Here is a 23633-nt window from a genome sequence, read left to right on the forward strand (position 1 = left end):
GTGGCCGCCAGCCAGCCGTCCGCAGACTGCGCGGTGGCCGCGGGGGGAGACCCGAGAGGCGCGGAGCCGAGCGGGACGCGGCGCGGGGCCGCGGCAGCGCGGAACGTGGCGAGCGCGCGCTGATGACGTCAGCAGAGCGCCGAATCGCGCTGGGCTCCAGCGGCAGTTCGGGGACCGAGAGAGCCGACCCAGAGTCAGACCGGGGTGGGCCAGGCCTGACAGAGAGAATGGGGGGGGGTGTTCCCGAGGCACGGCCGCGCGGAGCCGGTGCAGGTGGGCGCGGTCGGTGCGGGGGTTCCTTCCCTTGTTCCCATGGCGACACAGACAGAGAGGGTGAATCAAGGCTGCGCATGCGTTTGCGAGAGTTAAAAGCGAACGCGGAAGTGGCTGACAGCGGGTGTGAGCAGGGAGGGAGAGCAAGAGAGGCGCAGCCATCCTAACGCAGGCAGAAGCGGGGTTTGACTGCACCAGAAATGCTCCCAGTGCTCTCATGCCGGTGCAGATGGGGGCTGAGCAGAAGCAGTTGCAGGAATTCCTTTGATCACCCTTTCTTCACAGTAGGTGCGAGCGACGCACCTCCCATTTCCTTTCAGTAGCAGCGGCGACAAACAAAAAAATCACAACAGCCACAGCAAACAACTTTTTACAAGCAGCAAATATCCTACAGCAATGCTGAGGGATGGAACTCCCAACTTTCACCCTGAAATGAAATTCAATCAGTCAGTCGCTTTTTGAGAACCAGTCAACACAAGGCCTTTTTCAAATCTCCCCAATGTTTCTAAACACTAACCCCAGATTTTTCAGTTAGGTCACAGACTTGATCGAGCAGACATGCCCAGCCGGTGTGATGATAAGTAATGATTGTGGAACACAATGTGAAAAAGAGATATCATAATGAAAATTGAAATAGAGAATTAAATAGCATGAAATGTTAGTAATTTATTATATTAAGGTTTAAGTTAGGTTGTATTTTAACGTTCTATTAATGATAGAATTGATTTTTATACAGTTGGTTTGAGTTTAAGTTAAGTATTGTTTAATTAGAGTATATCACTTTAAGTTTATTTTAGGTTTGGGCCCTGAAGAAGTTAAGTTTATTTAGGTTTAATTGATAATGGATTTATATATTGTTAATTTGATACATATAGATTTTGTAAAGTTAATATAATTTAGGAATTCTTTACTAAGATTGTTATATATTGAGTTTAAGTACTGTTTGATTCAAAAATTATTTTAAGTTTTTCAAAGGTCAAGTTTATTTAGCAGCAAAGTTTAGTTGTTTTTCTTTAAGGATGAGAAGGTTTTGTCTGAAACAGTTCACAAAGTAATAATGAACATTGATTTAAGGAGAAGACACAATTTATTAGATCCTCAGTTTTGTTTTAGTATTTTCTGTTTTATTATAAGTTTATCAATATATAAAAGTTGTAAAGGAATTTATTTTGAGTTTTCTGAGATTGATTTCATTGTTTAAAAATCAGTTTTATAGTCTGTTATTTCTTTGTATAATGATACAAAGAGTGTTTGTTTTCAAATCCATTATTTTTAACTATTTAGGTGTTCTATAAATGTTATTGTTAAGAAATTTTATCATGTTATCAGATGAAGATTTGTGCTTTGTTTTTTCATAGTGAATTTTCGTATGTTTTATTATTGTTTATGTAATCTTATCCAGGTTACATGCCAGTTCTGAAGTCTCATTTTGGATTTTAACTGTATTGTGCATTTTTCTAGGTGAACTTCCTGATTCGTTTTTATATCTCTCGTGAGTGGAATCATTGCATTTCTATTTTTCATCATTCTCAAATGTTTTTCAGAAAATCTCAGAGAGAGGTGCCTGAAGCATTCTGACAACCTCTTGCCATTGTTAATCTTACGATTTCTTCAATTGGCATCCTTTTCCTTCAAAAGAGTTTCAAGAAAAATGAATCTTTGTGTCATTTGATCGTTTATCGGTTTGAACTTCAAGTGTTTATTTTATAAGAAAATGTTATAATAGGTTGTTATGTTTTAAGTATCATATATGTATTGTTAGTATAAGTTTTGTTTTATATAATATGTTAAGGGACATCTCTCCAGTTTAAAGTTTGGGTCCTGGCCAGACCCTGATTTTAACTTGGACAGATGAGTTTGCCAGCAAAATTCAGAGGTTTCTGCACAAAAATGAATGATATGCAGGTCATTTTTGACCCATCAATTTGGTTCTACAAATGTTACAGCTGACACAGCTTTGAGGTGAAACTTGCCAGCCTTGCCCGGGAAAGGATGCCAAGGGTTTTCACTGAAAACAAATGTTTCAGCTGTTTGCAGGCTCTGAACTGCTGTCACAATGTTTCTAATGATCATGCTTTGTTCAATTTTATATATGCTATTTAGAATATCTTTCTTTTGAATTTTCTTGAATTATTATCGATTTTGATAAGTTTTATGCATTTTATTATTGAGGTATTTTGTCTTGTTCTATATTATGTTTTATATTTCAACTTTCTTGTTTCAAAAGAGAAGAAGAGAAAGAGAGAAAAAAGGAAAAAGAAAAAAGAAAAGGAGTGAAGAAGTGCCTGAAATAAGGCTGAAATGAGGTTGAAGATTTTGTATGTTTTAATCTCTTGAAATAATTATTTTGTAGACTTGATTTTGCTGATCATTGAGAAAAATATGAGGAGAGTGCTAGACACTGGACAGATAAAATTGAAAAAAAAAACAAAAAAAAATCGTTCAAATAAGTAGCTTTGAGCAAGGATTTTGTTAATGTTTTCACAGAAGTTGAAAGTGGGGTTTTTTAGTTTGCAGACCCTCAAAAACAATTTTTACAGATTTAGAGATGGGAGCTCAGATCATTATTGTGGCAGAGACCAGATTGCTGACAATGTCAGGCAAAGATTTCTTAATCATTCATTTACATTTAAAGAAGAAATATTTTGAGTGGACAATCCAAAGTCACAAGATTTTTCAATCACGTTGTTAGGGCATTCAGAAATTTGCACAGTTCGTTTTCCAACACACAAAATGTTAAATGTAAAAGTGAGTTTCAGGGAAAAAACAAAAAAGAAGCCAGGAACCAGTGGAAGGAATGACAGTATTCACTGATGGTTTGGGAAAAAACTCACAAATCAGTGGTCACATGGAAAAATCAAAAAAAAAAAACAAAACAAAACAAAACAAAAAAAAAACAGGGAAATGGGAATCAGGTATCACAATGGTACAAGGTTCACCACAAGTTGAAAAATTGGTAACAATAGTCAGGATTTTTCAGTTATTCCAGGAACCCTCAATCTAATCACAGGTTCAGTGTATGTTGCAAATGTGGTCAAACAATTAGAGAAATCGCTTTTAAAACATACAGACAAGGAAATTTTATATTCATATCTATTATGCATGAAAATAATCCTAGAAAAACAGAGAACATTAATAAACACATCAGAGTGCATTCTTCACTTCCGGGGTTTTTAGTAAAAGGGAATGCTCATGTAAATAAACTCACAATGCCCATCTTGCAGACACTGCCAAACATTTTTGAGCAGGCAAAATTGAGCCATGCATGTTTTTACAAAAATGCACAGGCATTGATGGGAACCTTTCACCCTTCTGAAAGCCAGACAAAAGAAATCTGCTTGCCAGAGTGCCAGTTTGTGCAATCTCCTGTATTTACAGGAGTGGTCGATCTGAAAGGTTTGTAAAAGCCTTCAGCTGTGGCAAGCTGATGTCACAAAATACCCATCTTTTGAGAGGCTCGAAAATATCCATATTTCAATTGATACATTTCTAGGGGCGATTTTTGCATCATTATATACAGGGGAGATCACAGAACATACCTGAAAACATTTTTTATAAGCATTTACATCATTAGGAGTGCAACAAGAAATAGAAACAGATAATGGTCCAATTTACACAAGCAAGGTGTGTTACAGCATTTTTGAGAGAAAGAGGGCATGAATTGTGAAAGTTGAGCTACTCCAGGCTAGGCCTCAGATTGAGGCCTGGTGGGGCCCTCAAAGCCTCTGACGCAGTTAGAAATTCAGGGTTGTGGCGCAGGTAGAAAATAGTCTTAAAGTACTGTGGGGACCACTGAGTTGTCTGGGTGTGAATTAGTATAGGTTTTATGGTGTAAAGTGTAGGCCGTTTTAAGGGAAAGGTAAACAATGTTAGCCTACCAATTAGAGTGTCTTTGTTTCTGTAAACTATGTGGAAGCTTATATAAACTACCACCTTATCTTGAATAAACGGAAAACGCTTGATGAACCACATTGGTTTGAACCTGCGTTTGTCTTGTCCAGCTTTCCGTTTTTCTGAGATTCCCTGGCTTTAAGTGGCGCCCGAACAGGGACTCAGGAGGCTCCGAGAAGGCTGCCAAATTACTTTTAGAGTAACGGGCAGTCAGGTTTGAGTCGCGCGACAGGAATTCAGGTCCAAATCGCCTCATGGTGACGGGACCGGGATCCCAAATTCACTTTTTGTGAACGGGGATCAGGTGGAACGGAGCCGAAGTCTCCAAACTCCGAATTGGGCCGTTTCCCAACGGGAGGAAAAAGACTCTTCACATTGTTGTTTGTTTGCGAGAGTCCGTTGGAGCAGTGGGAAGACCTCGGCGTTCACAAAGAACCCGAACGGCGGGTGTGGACGTGGCCGGGGCCGGAAAGCTGGAGCGGGGGTGCTGCCTTGCCGAAGAAAAGCGAGCGGAGCAACCCGCAGAGGTTGGAGGTAAGCCGCGAAGGGAAAGAAAGGGGACGTATTAAGAACGTCTGAGGAAGAGCACCGCGGTTTCTTTCACATATCCTCTCTGAGAGAGGGAAAAAGATAAAAAGAGTCCGATCTTATGCAAGCAATTGACTCGGGGGGCAGAAAAGACAAGAAAACACTATTAGAGCTTGGAGGTGTTTGGAAGAAAGTTTTATATACCTTACAAAGCATGGCCGCGGAGAAAGAGGCAGCGGAAGCTGCCATTCGAGCATTCGAGCAAGGCGGCGCTGGCCCTTCGCCCCCCCGCTGCGGCGGCGGCGGCGGCTGCCGCGGGTGCGTGCATGCGCAGACGCGCGGCTCGCCGGTACCCGGCGGCGGCGGCGGCGAGCACCGGCCAGCCGCCTGGGCGGACCGCGGAGCGGCAGGCAGAGCGGGGCCGGCCGGAGCGGGGCCAGCCGGCACCAAGCCTGAGGCGGCCCCGGGGCGGAGCGGACATCGGCCAAGACACAGAAGGTTCCTTGTTGCCGAGCAACAGCGCAAGGGTGGAGACGGGCATTCCCCGGGGCTCGGCCGCGCTGGAGTCGGAGCAGGCGGGGCGCGGCCGCATCAGGAGCGTCTCCTCGCCCGTCCCCACAGTGACGCAGCAAGGACGGGAGCGAGACGGCACCGTCCCGTTTCCCTTCCCCCCCCCCCCCCCCCCCGCAGCGCCCAGCAATGGTGGCGGAGGCGCTGCACAGCTTGGTTGCCATGGTAACAACAACGCCGAGAGCAGCAGTGCCACCGATGGCGAGATGGCAACACTACAGCAAAAATTTCAACAGCATTTTTCTAATTCCTTGCAAGAGACAAAAGACGTAATGAAAAAGTATAGCAATACTGAGTGTTTTCCAAGATACCAAGAAGGATGGACATTATGCAAATCAAAGTTATTTCAAATACAATGTGGATGAAAATTACTGTAAAACAAAAAAGGATAGAAATGTTAATAATTATTTTATTGCTAAAAATGTCTTTGAAAGCAAAGATTTGAGAAAAGTCAGTCAGATGGAATGTTGGCATTGAGTTCACAATTTCTGTTTTTGAGTTTTTATAGATAATAAGATAAATAATAATTGTCAAGTTTTTATGGATAATGATAAGTAGTGATTGTTACTAATGTTATATGAATGCTTGACAAGATTGTTTTAAACTATTTTAAACATTTTTTGTTAATAGGTTGATCATATAATGTAAGTTGTCTGATTTTTGTGATAAGAATTATTATTAAGATGTTAAGGTATTGAGGTGTTGTTTTAATATTTACAGTCAGTTTTCATATGTTTTATGGGGATTTTTTTTTAGGTGATTGATTGTGAGATGTATTTTTCAGGATCCTGTGTGCTTGATTTTTTAACTACTCATGTGTTTTCTTTATTCAATTTTCTATGCAGCTGCAGTTCATCTTTTAAAAATTTATAGCCCAAGTTCTGGTTCAAGATTTCAGACTTCAAATTCTCAGATTTTTGAAGAAAAGGTTTGTTGTATTTAGAGAATTTTTGTCTTGAAACAAATTTTAGACAGGTTCAATCATTTGATGTTTTGATAAATTGTTAATAATAAGGTTTTTCACTTATAACTGTTATTTTTAAGACTTTTGTTTTAAACATATCCTCCAATTAGAGTTTGAGCTCTGGCCAGGCTCTGGCTCTACGTGGATGGTGTGATTGATCCAGGTGTTTTCTGCATCAAAAAGGTATTCAAGTCCTTTTGGCTTGACAATTTGACCATACAGGACAGCTGAGCCTCAAAGGAGGTTTTGGAGAGACATGATCCGGACATGTTTTATCCAAATCTCTGTTGTTTTAAGGTTTTTCAGCTGCTGCAGACTCTGGGATGACAATTTGATAGTGTAGCACTTGGTAACTGTGATTTTATATGTAATATTGATTGTGTATTATTTGATTGATTTTTATTTGTTGTTAGTTTCTTTACTATATGCATTGTTTTGTTCTTAATGTTTTTCATGTTTATAACAAAGCTGTTGATATTTCCATTTCTTCATGCAAGTTTTAGGGAACAGAATTGAGAGAGGACCCTCCAGTCCCTGTGGGGGTGTTAGGTTTGTTTGTGTTTTAACAGGTGCAGAATCTAGATGGATTTCAGTGAAGAATGTGGAACTTCTCAATTGCAAGAGGGCACTGATCTCTCCACAAGTGGATCAGAGGATGCACAGCAAAAGTGGATTGTGCAAAGATTTGTGTTTCACCCACAGAAGATCGTGGCCTTTGAGTTTTTTTTTATAAGTGTGTTTTTAATGATGTTATAGAATTTTTTTTTTGCTAAGTTTTTAATAAGTTTTAGTAATGCCTGTGATTTTTCTGTTCATCTTGCCATTGTCTTTCAATGGCAAAAGAAAAAGAGGGAGGTCCCAACGGGGATCAGCAGAAATTCTACTTGAGTGAGTGTTTTTACCCATCCAACCAAGAAGTCGTGTGATGGACAGGACAGATGCTCTTGCTGCATTGATACGAAAAGGCAGAAACAGAATTTTAAAAATAGATGAAACAGAAAAATAAGTTGAAATATCATAAGTGTGAAGTTAGATTTATCAGAAGTTAGTTTATTAGAAGTTATAGTTTATGTTTAGAATTAAGATTGTTTCTTTCATGTTAGACAGGGCATTCAAGAACCTGAGAAGAATGTGGTGGGCCTCAATGTTTTTATTTCGTACTTGTTTAATTTTTGGAGTCTCGTTGGGTCCCATGGCAGAGTTCAAGACTTGGACCTGAGCTCAAATAAGTTTAAATAGCACTCTGGGAGCGCAAGCTGTTGCATTTGTGCAAAACCTTAAATTTACTGATGATAGTTTTCAAGAATTTGGTCTTTTGGGTTCTGTCCCAGGAAATTACTGTTTGATATTTGGATCTTATGCTACCAAACCAACTCAAGAAAATGGAAAATTGACAGATGACAACACTTGATTGTCTCCCAGATCACCATTGTAATACAACTATTTAGAATATTGTAGCAATTCGACTCCAAGAGGTAGTGCAGGAAAAACTGCCCCCAGGAACCTTCCTCATTTGTGGGGACCGAGCCTGGTCAGCAGTCCCTCAAAATGCTAGGGGAGGCCCATGTTATATCGGTAGGTTGATGCTTTTTGCTCCCACCATACATCAGGTTCTCGAATTGCCTCAGAAGACTCAACGAGCCAAACGCAGTGTTCTCCAAATGGACACTTCATTTGATAACTGGCTCAATTCTTCAGGTTTTTCTGGCTGGGTCAAAGACAGTGTGTGCAAAAATTAGTTCATTGAGCCTTCACTCCAGCCTGAGTAGCTCAAAAGAAAAAGAGGGAATTGTTACAGCATTTTTGAGAGAAAGAGGGCATGAATTGTGAAAGTTGAGCTACTCCAGGCTAGGCCTCAGATTGAGGCCTGGTGGGGCCCTCAAAGCCTCTGACGCAGTTAGAAATTCAGGGTTGTGGCGCAGGTAGAAAATAGTCTTAAAGTACTGTGGGGACCACTGAGTTGTCTGGGTGTGAATTAGTATAGGTTTTATGGTGTAAAGTGTAGGCCGTTTTAAGGGAAAGGTAAACAATGTTAGCCTACCAATTAGAGTGTCTTTGTTTCTGTAAACTATGTGGAAGCTTATATAAACTACCACCTTATCTTGAATAAACGGAAAACGCTTGATGAACCACATTGGTTTGAACCTGCGTTTGTCTTGTCCAGCTTTCCGTTTTTCTGAGATTCCCTGGCTTTAAAGGTGCTTGACAAATTTTTGAAAAAACAGAGAGTCAAACATATTTTCAGTATTCTTCATTCTCCCTCAGGTCAAGCAAGCAAAGAACACATCACACCCTGAAATCCACTTGAATAGACAGAAAAGGGAGGAGGCACGGTTGAACAAATGTGTTGAATTCTTTAAATGGTTTTTTCTCAAAGCCCACTCTACTAATTGTCAGATATGTTACAAACAGCCCACAGGAAAAACTAAGGGAAAATCCTTTCGTTTTGATCAGAAACCCGGAGTCAGGACAGATTGAAGGTTCATTTACATTGATAACTTGGGGCGAGGGTTTCGCTTGTGTTTCTATAGGACGAGGACTGAAGTGAATGCCAGCAAGGCACATGTAACCTTATCGGGTGCAGACGCCAGTGGACGTGGACCCGAGAAGCAGAGAGGCAAGCACGCAGACGAAGGCAGACAACAACGCTGCAGACGTCTTGTCGGACAACGATTGATCACCCAGAGACTTGGGGTTTTTTCTGAGAAATCAAGTGTTGTTTGGGTGTTGCTGCATTGCAGGGTTTCTCACAGAGGGTGGGGACATGGACATGGGATTCAGACAGATAGTGTTCATGTGCTTCATTCTTTCACCTGTTGCCTTGGGCAATAGGACAGACTTTCCCATGAGACAACCCAGGGAAAAAGTGTGGGAGACTTTGGCAAAAGCAGCTGGTCTGGACAGTATTTGCCTGACCCATTTGAAACCAGAGAAACCATTTTCAACATACTTGGTAGGTGTGCCAGTGGAGGGATGATCAGTCCCAGGGGACATCCTTCCAGGGGTTCTGAAGTTTCTTTCAGACCCTGTGGAAGGATGGCCTGTTTGGACACAGTTCCTTCCTGTGGCTCACATTGAACCTCTGGATTTGGACATTTTTGGGTCAACAAAAATGAAATGGTGCATCAAATTTAATTCATCAGGAGTGGCAAAGACAGATAATCATACAATAGATGTCACTCCGAATCAGCCTTTTTATAAAAATGCATTATCTTGGTGCAATCATACCAAAATGACAAGCAAACCATCCCTTCAACATCCAGTCACTTTACCGAAGGGAATGTTTTTCATTTGTGGGGACAGAATTTGGCCTGCTATCCCTGCAAAAATCAAGGGTGGTCCATGCAGCATTGAAAGATCTTTTGTTAACACACAGCATGACCTTGATAAGAGAGCAAGGAGAAAAAAATCTGATGAATGAAGCGATCCAAATTGTGATAATGATAATGTTAATACCAAGAAAAAAGGCTCGGAAAAACTGAGTGGTTCTGCTTTCACAGCAGGTGGCATCAAAAAGAGCCTTGGTGCAGTTGGATCAAAAGAGGTTGTGGGCAGAGTAAAGATGCCCATGTCATTTCTTTTGCATCGAATGATTTGTTAGCTAGCAGTGAGAAATGAGAACAAAACAGTAATTGAACATCTATTGTAAACACATGGACACACGAGTGAAAATTTAAAGAGGTATCAGAGGACCAAACACACCTGGAGAAAAATTAAATCATAAGTAGATGGTGTGTTCAATTTGTTTCACTTTTCACAGTTGTAGAAAAGAGATTTTGAAAATAGTTGTATGTAATTATAAAATATTGTAATTCTTCTGATGTTTGTGCTGTCCTTGCCTCAGTGCATGAGGCAGACCATGGACAAAGTTGTCAAAGAGATGATCTTGGTTCAAAAAGGAAAGGATCCCTTGAACAATATAGTCCAAATTCGGATGATGATGTTTCTACCTGGGACAAGTCTCGGAGAATTGCAGTAGCAATTTTCTCACCCCAAGCAGCATCAGGGGCGGCCTTGACACAATTGGATCATATAGCATGTTGGTTGAGGAAACACAGTCGTGCCATTTCGTTTGCACTGAGTGACATGTTAACAGACATCAGCGGTGCAAGGCAAGCAGTGCTTCAAAACAGAGCGGCAATTGATTATTTGCTGCTGACACATGGGCACGGATGTGAGGAATTTGAGGGGATGTGCTACATGAACTTGTCCGATCATTCAAAATCTATTCATGAAAATATAAAACAAATACAAAGTAGTATTAGCAAATTGAACAAAGTTACAGGGTCCTGATGGGATGATTTGTTTAGCTTTTTTGATATCTCACCATTGTGGAAAGAACTTTTGAAAATAGCATTTTATATTCTTATAGGACTTGTAGTTCTTCTGCTTGTTCTACCATGCATTTTCGTGTGTATTTGAAGGACCTTGAACAGCATGGTAAAGCGGGTGTTTCTGGTTCAAACAGAGAGGGGAGATGTCGGAACTCAAAATGTCCCTCAGACATTTTTAGAGGTTCCAGGCCTTGGTCAGAAGCATTTTAGACCCTGGCAAGCAGCTGAAAACAGCTGTGATTTTGAGTTTGAACCATGGAATGAATTACCAACTTTGAAGGTGGAATAAGCAGTCACAGAGGGTTAGATGGTATAGTAAAAGTAGTCATAAATTAGAGGGTAAAATTTTTTAGTATTGTACAGGGGGGTTTTAACACCTGTACAGGGGGGTTTTACTTTGTACAGGGGGGTCAGGAGTTCTAAGATGGAGGAAAGTGGGCCTGATCCTGTTCTTCCTCCTTCTTCTTCCTTACCTCCATGTTCTTGGTGATGTTGGCATTTTTCTATTGGTTTAGGCTGGGGACACACTGTTCAACATAGATGATAGATATTGGCACATTATTGTAAATATAGTACACGTAATTTCTGGTATTTAATGTTTGTACCATCCCACTGAGGGGCAGAGCCCTGCACACTGCCCTGCAGGACAGACCTGCGGCAGGGCAGCAGAACATGTTATAGATAAGCAAAAATAAACAACCTTGAAAACAGCACAGACGAACTATGGCTTCTTCTTTGGCAACGGGGCAGAAAGACAGAGACTTTCTACAATCTCGGAATCATCAATACCCACAGATTCCGACACCTCCCATTTTTTAACAGCTTTTCCCACAGCTGTGTTTATGGGCCATGCCAGCTTACGGGGTGTTAGTTTCAAGAGGAACTTTTTAAGAGCAAAGGTTCTCTGCATCTATTTCTGAAATCATCTTCATCTCTGGGAGCAGAGGTCTTCTTCTCTCCCTGAGGGCACAGGGTCTCATCACTCTGCTCTCTTTCTCTGTTCAAACTTCTCCTGGGATCACAGCTACTGCAACATTTGCTCGCTTTAGCATAGAGGCCTTTGTTGAAACAAGTCATTTCCCCATACTTTTCAATGCCTAATAGGGAAAAAGAGAGTCTGATGTATCAATGATATCCTTCTCCATAGCTTTAACAGAGGATTTCAGCCCCAAGATCAAGGCATCTCCTCATCCCTCCCATCTGGGACTCAACTTCCACTTCACTGACCTCAGTGGGTTCATGTTGCTCCTCTGTGTTCCTGCCCTGTGTCCTTTTCTCTCACTGGAGGGAGGATGGCAGCACTGGCAGAGTCAATATCTGCCCGGGGCTGCAGATGGTTCCGTGAGCCCGGCCGGGCTCGGTCCTTGCGGCCGGAGCTGTTTTCCCATGGAGGTTTCTGCAGCGGCTGCGCTGGGGCTGTGTCAGGCTGGGCCGCGCTGGGGCAGGCCAGGATCTCAGCAGCCAGGCCAGAAGGCTGAGACGGGGCTGGGCTGGCCTTGGCACTTCTTTGGGGCCAGAAGGGAGAGAGACCCAGCCAGGCTTTCTCATCTTCAACTTGGGTCTGCACAGAGGCGTCTGCAGTTTGCTTAGTGGTTTAACAGATTGTCAGCTCTCAAAGCTAATTACTGATTGGTTTTTTGTCAGACACAGAGGAAACTGCTAGCAGCTTCTCTCAGGACATCACTTCCGTGATGGAAAACCACCACAACAGCACAGAGCACAGAGCTCCTTTGTCCATATGTAGTGGTCATGTGCCCGAGGCCTCAAAATCCCACCTTGGGAGATCTCTGGGCCCTCTCCAAGGTGTTTTCAAATGAAAACATTCAGCTCATAGTCTAAGAAAATCACCAGAGCAAAGGGCCAGCCTGACCTGTCTGTCCTGGCTACTTTTGTCTGGGAGCAATCCTTGGATATATGGAATTTGGGAGGCCAAATTCTAATTTTGGCCATGGTCCCTGGACATGAAGGCCGGTTCTTTTCCATAGGAATGAAGGAACAGTGTGCCAGTGTTTCCTAGGGGGATGAGACGTGACCACCAGATGCCAGCCAGAGCTGGTAGGCTTTGTTCTGAGAGATAACCTTGCATATAGGAAATTTTTTACGGAGGATACCCGTTTTGGCGATGAGCATCTGAAAAGAGGGACAGTTCTTTTCCATAGCAAGGAAAGCATGGAGCCCCAGTGCTGCAGGAGCTGATGAGAGGCAGCCCTTGGCATTCTAACATCAGCCAGACCTGTCAGGTGGCCCCTGGCAGGCCAAGCCAGCCAGACCTGTTCCATGTTCCCTTGGTTCCATGGAGCCCCACAGTGTCCCAATGGTCCCTTGCTTCCAGGAGGCCCTGAGGTGTCACAATGCCCCCTTGGTGACACCAGGCCCTGAAGGGTCCCAATGGTCTCCATGGTTCCATCAGGCCCCACAGAGTCATAATGGTCTCTGGGTCCATGAAGCCCCGCGGTGTCACCATGGCCCCTTGGTTCCATGGGCTCCAGTGGTGCCACAATGATCCCCTTGGTTCCATGAGGTGCCCACAGTGTCACAGTGATCTCCATGGGAAGGAAAGAACCGAGCCCCAGCGTGGCAGGGGCAGCCACCAGAGGCCAAGGCCAGCCAGACTTGATGGTACTGGCAGATTTTGGCTGGGAGTATCCCTTGAACATAGAGAATTTTAGAGGTAGAACCCCAGTTTCGACCATTACTGCCTAGATAAGATGGGCGGTTCTTTTCCATAGGAAGGAAAGCACTGAGCCTGAGTGTTTCAAAAGCAGAAGAGGAGAGAGGTGGCTCCTGGAGGCCAAGCCACCCAGACCTTTCTGACCTGGCACCTTTTGTCATGGAAGAATCCTTGGATATATGGAATTTGGGAGTGAAACGTAAACTTTAAGGCATTTAGAGATTTTGACGAGCTAAGATTTTACTTAGAAATAAGCCTTACTAGAGTTAATTAAAATAAGAATAATAAATGAAGTTAGGAGTTAGTAGTTAACTAATAATTAATTGCTTGTCAGCACAATGTTTGGTTAGCTGGGTTTATAATGAAGAATATAGAAACTGATAAATAGCTTTTAGGAACATAAGACAATTGTGGGCCTCCTCTGTTCTGAAACCAATTGAAGACAAGGAATGGGAGTTCTACCAAGAGTTCATTTGTCATACCCGCATTGAAAAGGTAGAAAGGTCAGAACGAGGAAGACTTCATTTACTTCCTCATTTTGGGACCCCTCCCCATAAAAGGGACCACCGACCCATTTCAAGGGACAAACTACGCATGCTAATAGCTTTTGGAGTGATTAGCATACAAAGCGGGGAATGGGATGTACCAAAATTATGAATATGCATTTGTATTTTGTATATTCAATGCTTGTATGGATAAAAAGACTCTGTAATCACCTGGAAGGTGCGGTGTGTATTTGGGAGCTATCCCGCACGCTGCCCGGCGTCGAATAAACATACACTTTCTAACTTTAAACTGTTAGAGAGTTTTTGTCCGTCACAGTTGGATATTGATACTAGATCAATATCCATATTTCTTTAATAAATCAGGAGGAGTATTCTCAATTTTGACCACAAACCCCTTGAGATGAAGGACAGTTCTTTTCCATAGGAAGGAAAGCACTGAGCCCCAGTGTTTGGAAAGCAGGTGAGAAACAGCTCTCAAGAGGCCAAGATCATCTAGACCTTTCCAATCCCAGTTTTGGTCATGGGTGCCTAGACAGGATGAATGTTTTTTTCCTGTAGGAAAGAGTAGTGCGAAGTCCAAGTGTTCAGAAAGAAGATGAGAGGTGGGCACCCTTAGGCCAAGCCAGACAGACCTGTCTCTCCTGATACCTTTCGTCTAGGAGCTATCCTTGGACACAGGGCATTTTGGAGGTGGAATCCCAGTTTTGGCTGTGGGCGCCTGGACAGGAAGATGAGTTCTTTTCATTAGGAAGGAAAGCACAGAGCCCCAGTGTTTCAGAGGCAGATGAGTGCCAGCCCTCAGGAAGCCAAGGCCAGCCAGACTTGTCAGTCCTGGCAGCTTCTGTCTGGGAGCTATCCTTGGATATAGGGAATTCTGGAGGCAGATGCCAAACTTTGGCCATGGGTGCCTGGCCAAGATGGATGGGTTTTTTTCTCAGAAGAAAAAAAAGCACATGATCCCAGTGTTTGAAAGGAAGATGAGAGGTGGCCCTTGGGTGGTCAAGGCAGCCAGACCTGTTTCTCCTGGCAGATGTAATCTGGAAACAATCCTTGCAATATAAGGAAATTTGGAGAAGAAATCCTGGTTTTGGCCCTGGTTCCCTGGAGGAGAAGAACAGTTCTCTCCCATAGGAAGGAAAGCACAGAACCCCAGTGCTTCAGGGCAGATGAGAAGCAGCCCTCAACATGCCAAGGTGGTCAGGTGATCCCCAGGATGCCCAGTCAGCCAGACCTGTTCCGTGTTCCCTTGGTTTCATGGGACCCCACAGTGTCACAATGGTCTCCTTGGTTCCATGAGGCCTTGCAATGTCACAATGGCTTCGTGGTTCCACAAAGCCCTGATGTGTCACAATGGCCCCTGGGCTCCGTGTGCCCTCGCTGTGTCACAACAGCTCCTCTGTGACACTGCGGCTGCACAAGGTCACCATGGACCCTTGGTTCCCTGTGGTTCTGTAGTGTCACCCTGGTGCCCTTGGACCTGAATTGTCACAACTGACCTGTGGTAATCACATATCCTATGAGCAGAGAGAGAGATCTCCCAGGATTTTCCTGGGAAGCTGTGAGAAAGCTCAGAGAAAAGAATGAGAAACAATTCTTATCTTCACTTGCTGCACTCTTGTTGTGCATATGTGGAATGTGTTATGGAGATTTGTTTATCAAAGGGTGATTTCTAAATTGGCCAATGGTGATGGTGTTTGGATTTCAATTAACCAGTCTGGTCTGTCTGTATCGGACTGTCTGCAAGAGCGATGAGTGTTTCTCAGCAGTATAGTATAGGATAATGTAATAAAGGGATTGATCAGCCTTCTGGAATCATGGAGTCAGTGCTAATTATTACAGGCTGGGGACGCCCTGCTACGATAGTTATGTAAGTCAATCTTCCCTTACCTCTGAATGCTGAACAGAATAGGCTTAACAGGCATAGCAGGAACACCAACCACTGTAGACCCAAAGAGCTGGCTGAGGAGTTGGGAGAAAACTTCCCCTGGTGTCATTTCCTCACAGCAGGTACCATTATTAAAGTAATTCCAAACACATACAGTTAGTGTATGGTAGCCTCGAATCTGTGTGCCCACCGTCCAGAAGAAATTAAAAATCCATAAATCCCTCACCATATTAACCCATCAAAAAAATTGATTATCAGCCAGATTTGCCATAGTTATAGGATGGGAAAAATGTAGCCACAACCATGTGCAACCCAAACCAGGGTAAGCTAGACCACATGGTGACACCTAACAAGGTTTCTATATCCAGTGCAACAAAAAAACCCCATGTTACTCAAGAATTGTTATTCTTGTTTCACCCTGTTTCTCTCAATGCCCTCAGGCTGCACATCGGGTGCCAAAACTGGTCTTGGTTTACAAGACAGGTGGCTGCTAGGGAAGGCAGCAAAAAGCCTCCTGTGGAACGGAGAATGTAAACCCCCTCCCTCCAAATTATTAGAGTCATGAAATCAAGGGGCTCTCAGGCAGGCAAAGATATGGGAATAGGAATGTCAGCTCTTTCCTAGTGTGTATAACAAAGCAAACAAGCAGCAGCAGCTGCGGCACGAGCAGCAAACAGAGCAGAGCCCAGTCCCGGCCTTTGGGCCGTGGCGCTTTCCCTGCGGTGCAGTTCCGGGCACAGCCAGCAGGGGCGCTGTGGCTCCGGGGGCAGGGCAGGTGCGCTGACCCCCACGCGGCTGCAGGGGGCGCTCCGGCCGGGCTCGGCAGCGCGGGGCCATGGCGGCTTTGTCCGAAGGGGGAAGGGCTGGAGAGAGGCTTTGCTTCACAAACCCCGGGGCAGCCGGCTCCGCTGCCCCAGCAGGACTCTCAGAAAGCAGTCAGCTCGGTGCCCCAGCAGGACTGGCAAAAAGCAGTCAGCTGGGCTGGCAGGATGTCTCGGCAGGCAGGGGGTGAGGGGCTCCAAGCAGGGCAGAGAGAGCCCAGCTCAGGATCCTGGACACCAGAGCAGACAGGGATAGGTCTCTCTTTTAGTGGGGCAGGTGTAAATAAGGTCCCAGTTTAGTGGCTGTTCTCAGGAGCAGGGGCTCATCCCAGGACAGAAGTAACAGCTCTGGCCAAGGCTCTGGCAGCAGCAGTGGAAACTCCCATCTCCAAGAGCAGCAGCTCCTCCCAAAATAAGGGATCAGCCGATAAACATCAGCCTATGATAAGGAACAAACAGAAAGGAAAAACCCAACCCCCAACACTGGTTTACAATTCCTAATGCTAAGGGAGAATTGTGTAAAGTTTTAATTCCACCTTTATAATTGTTTACATACGAGGTCTTGAATTGTCAGGGGTAGGGATTGGAACCTGCTGCTCTAAGGCTCCTCTCACAAAAAGAGGCTTAGAAAGGCTGGTGGTCCTTGCAGATATTTGGGGATCTATAGGGGCTATTGGGGGTCCTTTCTGTGCCTTCTGACCTGACAGGAGCTTCTCTAATAAACTTTGGCTAAAGCTCCCAGTCTGCCCATGACAGGAGCCCCTGTGAGTGCCTGTGACATCCCGGCTCTTTGGCAGCCTGGGGACACTTAGAAAGTCCCCATGAAACCCCTCTGAGGGCCTGTCAAAATATCTGAACCTTAATATGCAAACTGTCGGCTCTTAACTGAAAGGTTGGTGGTACAAGCCCAGCCAGGAATGCCATTTATGTCAGAATCTGTGGCTTTTAAATGATCCCAAAATTGTAGAAAGTCCCTGTCTTTGAGCCCCTCTGCCAAAGAAGAAGCCATAATTCATCTGTGCTGGTTTTCAAAGTTGTTTATTCTTGCTTATCTATAACATGTTCTCTCTGACCTGAAGTAGGCCTTTCTTGCGGGGCAGCGTGCAGGGCTCTGCCCCTCAGTGGGAAGTTACAAACAATATATACCAGAAACTACGTGTGCTATATTTACAATAATGTGCCAATACCTACCACCTCTGTTGAACAATGTGTCCCCAGTCTAAACCAATAGAAAAATGCCAACACTGCAGTGAAACATGGAAGGCATGAAGAAGATGAAAAAGGACAGGACACACACGATTTCCTCCATCTTGCCTCCTTTGAACCCCTTATCTAGAATCCTAAAATTCTACTTTTGCACCCGTGTCACACTAATTATTACTCATGTCAAACACTCAGAGTGTGTAATTCATCCTGTAAGATTGAAAACTCTTTTCCATGGACAGAGATCACAGACAGTGTCTCTGGGGGCTCTGTCCAGGGGGGTTCCTGACCCCCTGCCAGGGTCCCAGAACTTCCAGGGCAGCCAGAGGGATGCCCTGGATTACCACAGCAAACCTCATCAGGACCCATTGCTATGGTCAGTTTCCATGGCATCCATCACCATCCCCTGTTGCTATGGTCAGTTTCCATGGCAACCATCACCAGCCCCTGTTGCTATGCTCAGTTCCCATGTGTCATGGTTTGACACGGGAAGAGAATTTTTATTTTTTGAAAGGAAGATCTCCATCCAGTCAGGGGTCAGGTTTAGATACTGACACTTGGGGTGACCAATTGAAGGTGGACACGCCTCTGAGAACACAGAGGGGTTAAAAGTGGAATTCCCAGGAGGACTCGTCCTTCTTTGGTTCCGGTCATCGCAAGGTACAGACTTCCCCTGCCCAGCCCGGGCTGGGTGGGGGAGGGGAGCCATGCGGCCTGCAGAGGTAGGCCAGGGGGTGAAGGATCGGAACCGAGCTGGGCCAGCTCCTGCGGACGGAAGGGTGGAGAACATCTGGGATGTCTTTGTTCCCCCTCCCCTAAGCCAGAGGGAAAAGAGATAGAGAGCCAGCAGACACCTAGGAGTTTGCCGGCGGAGGAGAAGGAGAAGGGGGGGGGAAGATGCCCAGCGTGGGAGACTAGAGAAAGAGTCCTGGGCTGAGATTGCAGCCGTCCGGGGAGTCCAGGAATTTTAACCCTTTCCTGTGAAATGAAGGCTTTATGAAATATTACTCCTCCTCAATTTGAAGAGAGACAGCCTGAAACCTCAGATGTTCAGAGAAGAAGGCGGGGGGGAGATGATAGAGTGGCTTTTGGCTGGACTCTGCTTGTTTACCATAGACTGAACCACTCTTTCTTTCAAGAGGGACTGCATTTTAGGGGGATGCACTGGTGAGCCAAGAGACCTTCTTCAGCAACTACCAGTTCTGGAATGGACAGAGAGAGCTGAGGAGGCTGTGAGGATGCCCTCCATCTTCAGAGAAGAAGAAAAGGCAATCTCTGTCTTTGGACCCTCGGCCCCAGGGGAAAATGGGGGGGACTCTAGTCCCGAATTGTGATACTGGACTGTTGTTCCTGGTGGTCCTTGGCAAAGCATCCTTAAAGGGGCCCTATAAGCAGTCTCTGTCCATGCACGGTGGTGAGAGCACTGTGACATGGAGAGGAGAATGTCACACTGGCCGGTGTGTCTGGGCGGTGCCACGTGTGACATGGAAACACAAGAGGTGGCAGCTGTGTTTCCTGGGGGTCTGTGGTGCAAGGGGGACTCCTCTCTTCCCCAATGGACTCAGTATTGACTATATTGAAGGGTGAAAACTTGATTAAAGATCCAAATGGGTCTCGCTGGGGTTTGGTGGAGTTGGGTGGAGGGAGGAGAAATGTTTTGGAAGGTTTTCATTTCGAATTTTGTGGGGTTTTTTTTTCCTTTCCTTTCTTTTCCTTTTATAGTAGTAGTAGTAGTAGTGTAATAAAGTTTTTCCTTTGTTATTAAGTTTGGCCTGCTTTGCTCTGTTCTTGATCACATTTCACAGCATTTGATTGGTAGGTTGTATTTTCATGGGGCGCTGGCATTGTGCCAGCGTCAAACCATGACACCATGGCAAACATCACCAGCCCCTGTTGCTATGGTCAGTCCCTGGGCAGCTCCACGGAGACCCCATGCCAGGGGTGGTTGCCATGGACACCAGCTCAGGCCTGCAGCTAGAGCCCGTTTCCATGGCAACCACTGGCACTCCCATTCCCAGGGTCATGGGATCCCAGAAGCACAGAAGTGGCTGAGCTGGGAGGGACCCATCAGGATCCTCGAGTCCAACTGCTGGCCCTGCACAGGACACCCCAACACTGCCAGCCTGGGCCTGGCAGCGCTGTCCAAACGCTGCTGGAGCTCTGAGAGCCCTGGAGCTGTGACCCTTCCCTGGGGAGTCTGGGCAGTGCCCCAGCAGCCTCTGGGCAAAAACCTTTCCCTGAGATCCAACCTAAGCCTGCCCCGACTCAGCTGCAGCTGCTCCCTGCACTCCTGTCCCTGGGCACCAGAGTGAAGAGGTTCCCTCAGCCCCAGCCAGGGACCCGCTCCAAAGGCTGCTGCCATGGCCACCAGGGCTGGCACCAGCTGGGATGCTCGGTTTCCACAGGCCGGGATTCAGGAATGGAATTCCCCAATTTCCTGCTCTCACTAAAACCTCGCTGGTGCTCGTTGCCCTCCCACCTTCCACTGAAGGAAAAAAATGGAAAGATCCCAGGCTGGGATAAGAACAATTTACTGGGAACAGCAACGAGATAAGGAACAAACTGGAACAGAAAAATATTGACAACAGAAGGGATAAGAAAAACTATTTACAGGGGAAATTACATCACCATCAATTCTACCTTCCTGGCCACATGTCTCCTCCTGCCTGGAAAGGACAACCTTGTCAGAGAGAGAGAGAGTCCCTTTCCTGCCCCTGGCAATGACCTGAGGTGGGAGTGAATGTAGTGACAGGGCCATGGCCAGACCCTCATGTTCTTCAATCCCACATCAGGTCATTGGCAGGGGCAGGAGAAGGTACAGGTATCTTCCCAGCATGGATCACAGGTAACAGGGATCACCAGGGCTCTTCCCAATGTGGGTTCTTCAATGGGGGATGAAGCTGGAGCAGTGCACGAAGCTCCTCCTGCAGTTGGGGCACTCACAGGGCTTCCCTCACCAGTGGCTCTGTTGGTGTTGGGTCAAGTGAGAGCTCTGGGTGAAGCTCTTCCCACACTGGGGACACTCATAGGGCCTCTCCCCAGTGTGGATGCGCTGGTGCCTGATGAGGTTGGAGTTTTCCTTGAAGGCCTTCCCACAGTCAGAGCAGAGGAAGGGCCTCTCCTCGGTGTGGACCCGCTCATGCAGGAGGAGTTTTGAGCTGCTCTGAAACCTCTTCCCACATGTGGGGCACATGTAGGGCCTCTCCCCAGTGTGGATGCGCTGGTGGGTGACAAGGGTGGAGTTTTCCTTGAAGCCCTTCCCGCAGTCGGGGCAGCGGAAGGGCCTCTCCCCAGTGTGGATGCGCCGGTGGGTGACAAGGGTGGAGTTTTCCTTGAAGCCCTTCCCACAGTCGGGGTAGCGGAAGGGCCTCTCATCCGTGTGAATCCGCTGATGTACAAGGAGATGGGAGCTGGTGTGAAACCTCTTCTGACACTCAGGACACTCGTAGGGCCTCTCTCCTGTGTGGATGCGTTGGTGGATGATGAGGTGGGAGCTCCAGCTGAAGCCCTTCCCACACTCCCCACACTCGTAGGGCCATTCCCCAGTGTGGATCATCTGATGTCGTTTCAGACTGTTGCTCTGCCTGAAGCTCTTCCCACACTCCAAGCACTTGTGGGGCTTCTCCCCATCGTGAAGCTTCTCAGGGAGCACCAGCTCCGAGCTCTGGCTGAAGCTCTGCCCACCTTCCTGACCCAGAGTGGGCCTTTCCTCCTCAGAGCACCCTGGGCTGGGTTTGCAGCCCCTCCTTGTGTGGGATCTCCGGGGCTTTTCCTCCCTGTTGGATTCTTGCGCTGTGGACTTGCTCAAATCGGCCTCTTCCATGAGGTTCTGCTGCAGAGATTTGTCCTTCCTGGTCTCCATCATCAGCTCCTGCTCTGGGGTAGGAAGGACAAAGAGAGGATGGGATTTGCCTCCGTGCCACAAGGAAGGGTAAGGAGATCCCCCCAGTGCATCCCCGTCAGGAGAGCGTCGGCAGCGGGGCTGTCCTGCAGCCAGGGGCCAGGCTGGGCCGGGAGATGGAACAGGAGAGAGGGGGAAAGGGGCACTGACTTCCTCCTCACCTGCCTCGGTGTCCCAGGGCTCCTTCCTCTTCCTCACAGCCTTCTCCTCCATCTGGCAAAGGGCTGGGGATGGGAAATTCTGTTTTGGGAGGAAAACAAGGGATGAGCAGATTCAGTATTGTCCTGGGTGGAAGGCAAACCAAGGAGAGAGTCTAAGCCAGAATCACAATTGATTAAGAAAATTAAGATCAAAGCAATGATACAGAAACAGTGGCTTAATCGGACAGAGTCAGGATATAACCTGACACCCCGCTGGTCAGGGTGGTGGTAGCAGTCTGATGAAATGGTGGCTGCAGTCCGGCTGGAGTGATGAACGTGATTCTGTCAAAGCGGTGATCCTGTAGAAGGGTCTGGTCTTCCTCTGAAGGTCCAGTGGTGGTTATGGAGCTCTTGACCTCTGGGTATCCAGTAGGCAAGGTGGTCGTGGTGTTGCAAGGGTGAGATTATATCCAGGTAGGAATGCTTGGTTCCTCCCCCTGGGCGGAGCATTCCACAATGGGATGATGTAATTTTATCAGTCCTGCAGTGACACTCAATGGCCCATTAACAGAAGATGGCCCCTGGAGGGCGTTATCAGGGCTGAGCCATGGAAGAGATAAAGAACACTGCCCCACCTGTTGATAACAGTTTATGGAGATGGTGACTGAAAACACTTTTGGTTACATCTGACACTGTAACCTGAAACAGTGAGGCACTCCCTGCTCGGGGTGGGGGTGAACACCACCTCCCTTACCCAAACTGGCTCAGGTGTAAAACCCCCACCCTGGGAAGGACACGCACACAGGGGACAATGTCACACTTGCCCCACCCCAGGGGAGATCTCTGTTGTGTCACTCCCTTGCTCTCCCCCCTTTTCTCTTTCTTTCCATCCCTCTCTCTACCTCACATTTGTTGTTCAATAAAATCCACCTTGGATTTGGTCTTGGTAGCACCTTAATTGGGGCAGAGGCATTTCTCTAACAATTTTATTAACCAGCTTGCAACATTATTTTGCACAGTGAGTTCAGGGCACTGCTGTCTGACCCCAAGTGCCTTTTTGACAACAGCCTGGTTCCCTCCTATGAGGAGGTTCTGCCTCTTTCTGGAGGAACTCTTGGAAACTTGGATGCAGCTTCCTCTGAGCAACTTTTGCGAGAACTTATGAGGAAAATGGCTGTTGTGGGTGGCCAGTGTAAAGAAAATATATTCCTGTCCTTCCCTGAAAAGTTCGTTAAAGTCACTGGAGGAAAGGGAGCAAATCATACCAGTGAGACTGACCAGGATCAGTCACCCCAAGGTGAGGAACACAAGGCTACTAAAGTCCTACAAGAAGCCCAGCTCAAGTAGCTAAACTCCCGAATAATTAGTGAATTCGCAGGCTTGGGGGCTTTTCCAAATATGAGAATCATTCTTTTCTTCATTCCCGTCACCTTTATGACAGCTACACAGAGCTTTCCCTTCCTTTTAATAATCTGTATTGGGCCAAATTTCCATGTTTCTTTTTTGGAACCTGCCAGCGTCTGAGTTGGAGCTGTGCTGGAAGTGATGAAATTTGGAACTGCCACAGAATTGCTTCTGTTGTTGGTTTATAGTTTGGGATTTGTTTGTGTTTCCATCACAAGTGACTTGTGGGAAGAGCAAATCTTCCTCAAGGCATTTTATGTAGGGTTAAGTTTAATTTCTGCTGAGTTTGTTTTGTCTTGTGCCCAGGGGATGCTCAAGGGATCTCTGGTTTTGGTTTGGCCCTAATTTTCTTCTGATTTGTCTTTATCACTTAAAACACCTGAAAAATGACTAAAAAGAGTATTGACCAGAGATGTCAAAAGTCCCACCATTTAAGAGGTATCTGAGGTGGAATTTATGGTTTGGGAACGTATTCTGGAGGATTTGTGGGTTCTTGGGGGATATCTGGTAGTATTCTCCATATCTTTGCACTCCAAAAGACA

At 45.9% G+C, this 23633-nt stretch overlaps 1 protein-coding gene across 1 annotated transcript in view; it reads right to left on the bottom strand.

Annotated features, from left to right (window-relative positions):
• LOC140680874 (uncharacterized) overlaps positions 1–23633 on the bottom strand; it is a 989054-nt gene that overhangs the window by 558575 nt on the left and 406846 nt on the right. The window contains 1 exon segment of the mRNA XM_072919755.1: positions 21099–21330. Coding sequence (XP_072775856.1) covers positions 21099–21330 — 232 coding nt within the window.

Source organism: Taeniopygia guttata, chromosome 30 (assembly GCF_048771995.1).
Source record: "Taeniopygia guttata chromosome 30, bTaeGut7.mat, whole genome shotgun sequence".
NCBI classification, from domain to species: Eukaryota; Metazoa; Chordata; class Aves; order Passeriformes; family Estrildidae; genus Taeniopygia; species Taeniopygia guttata.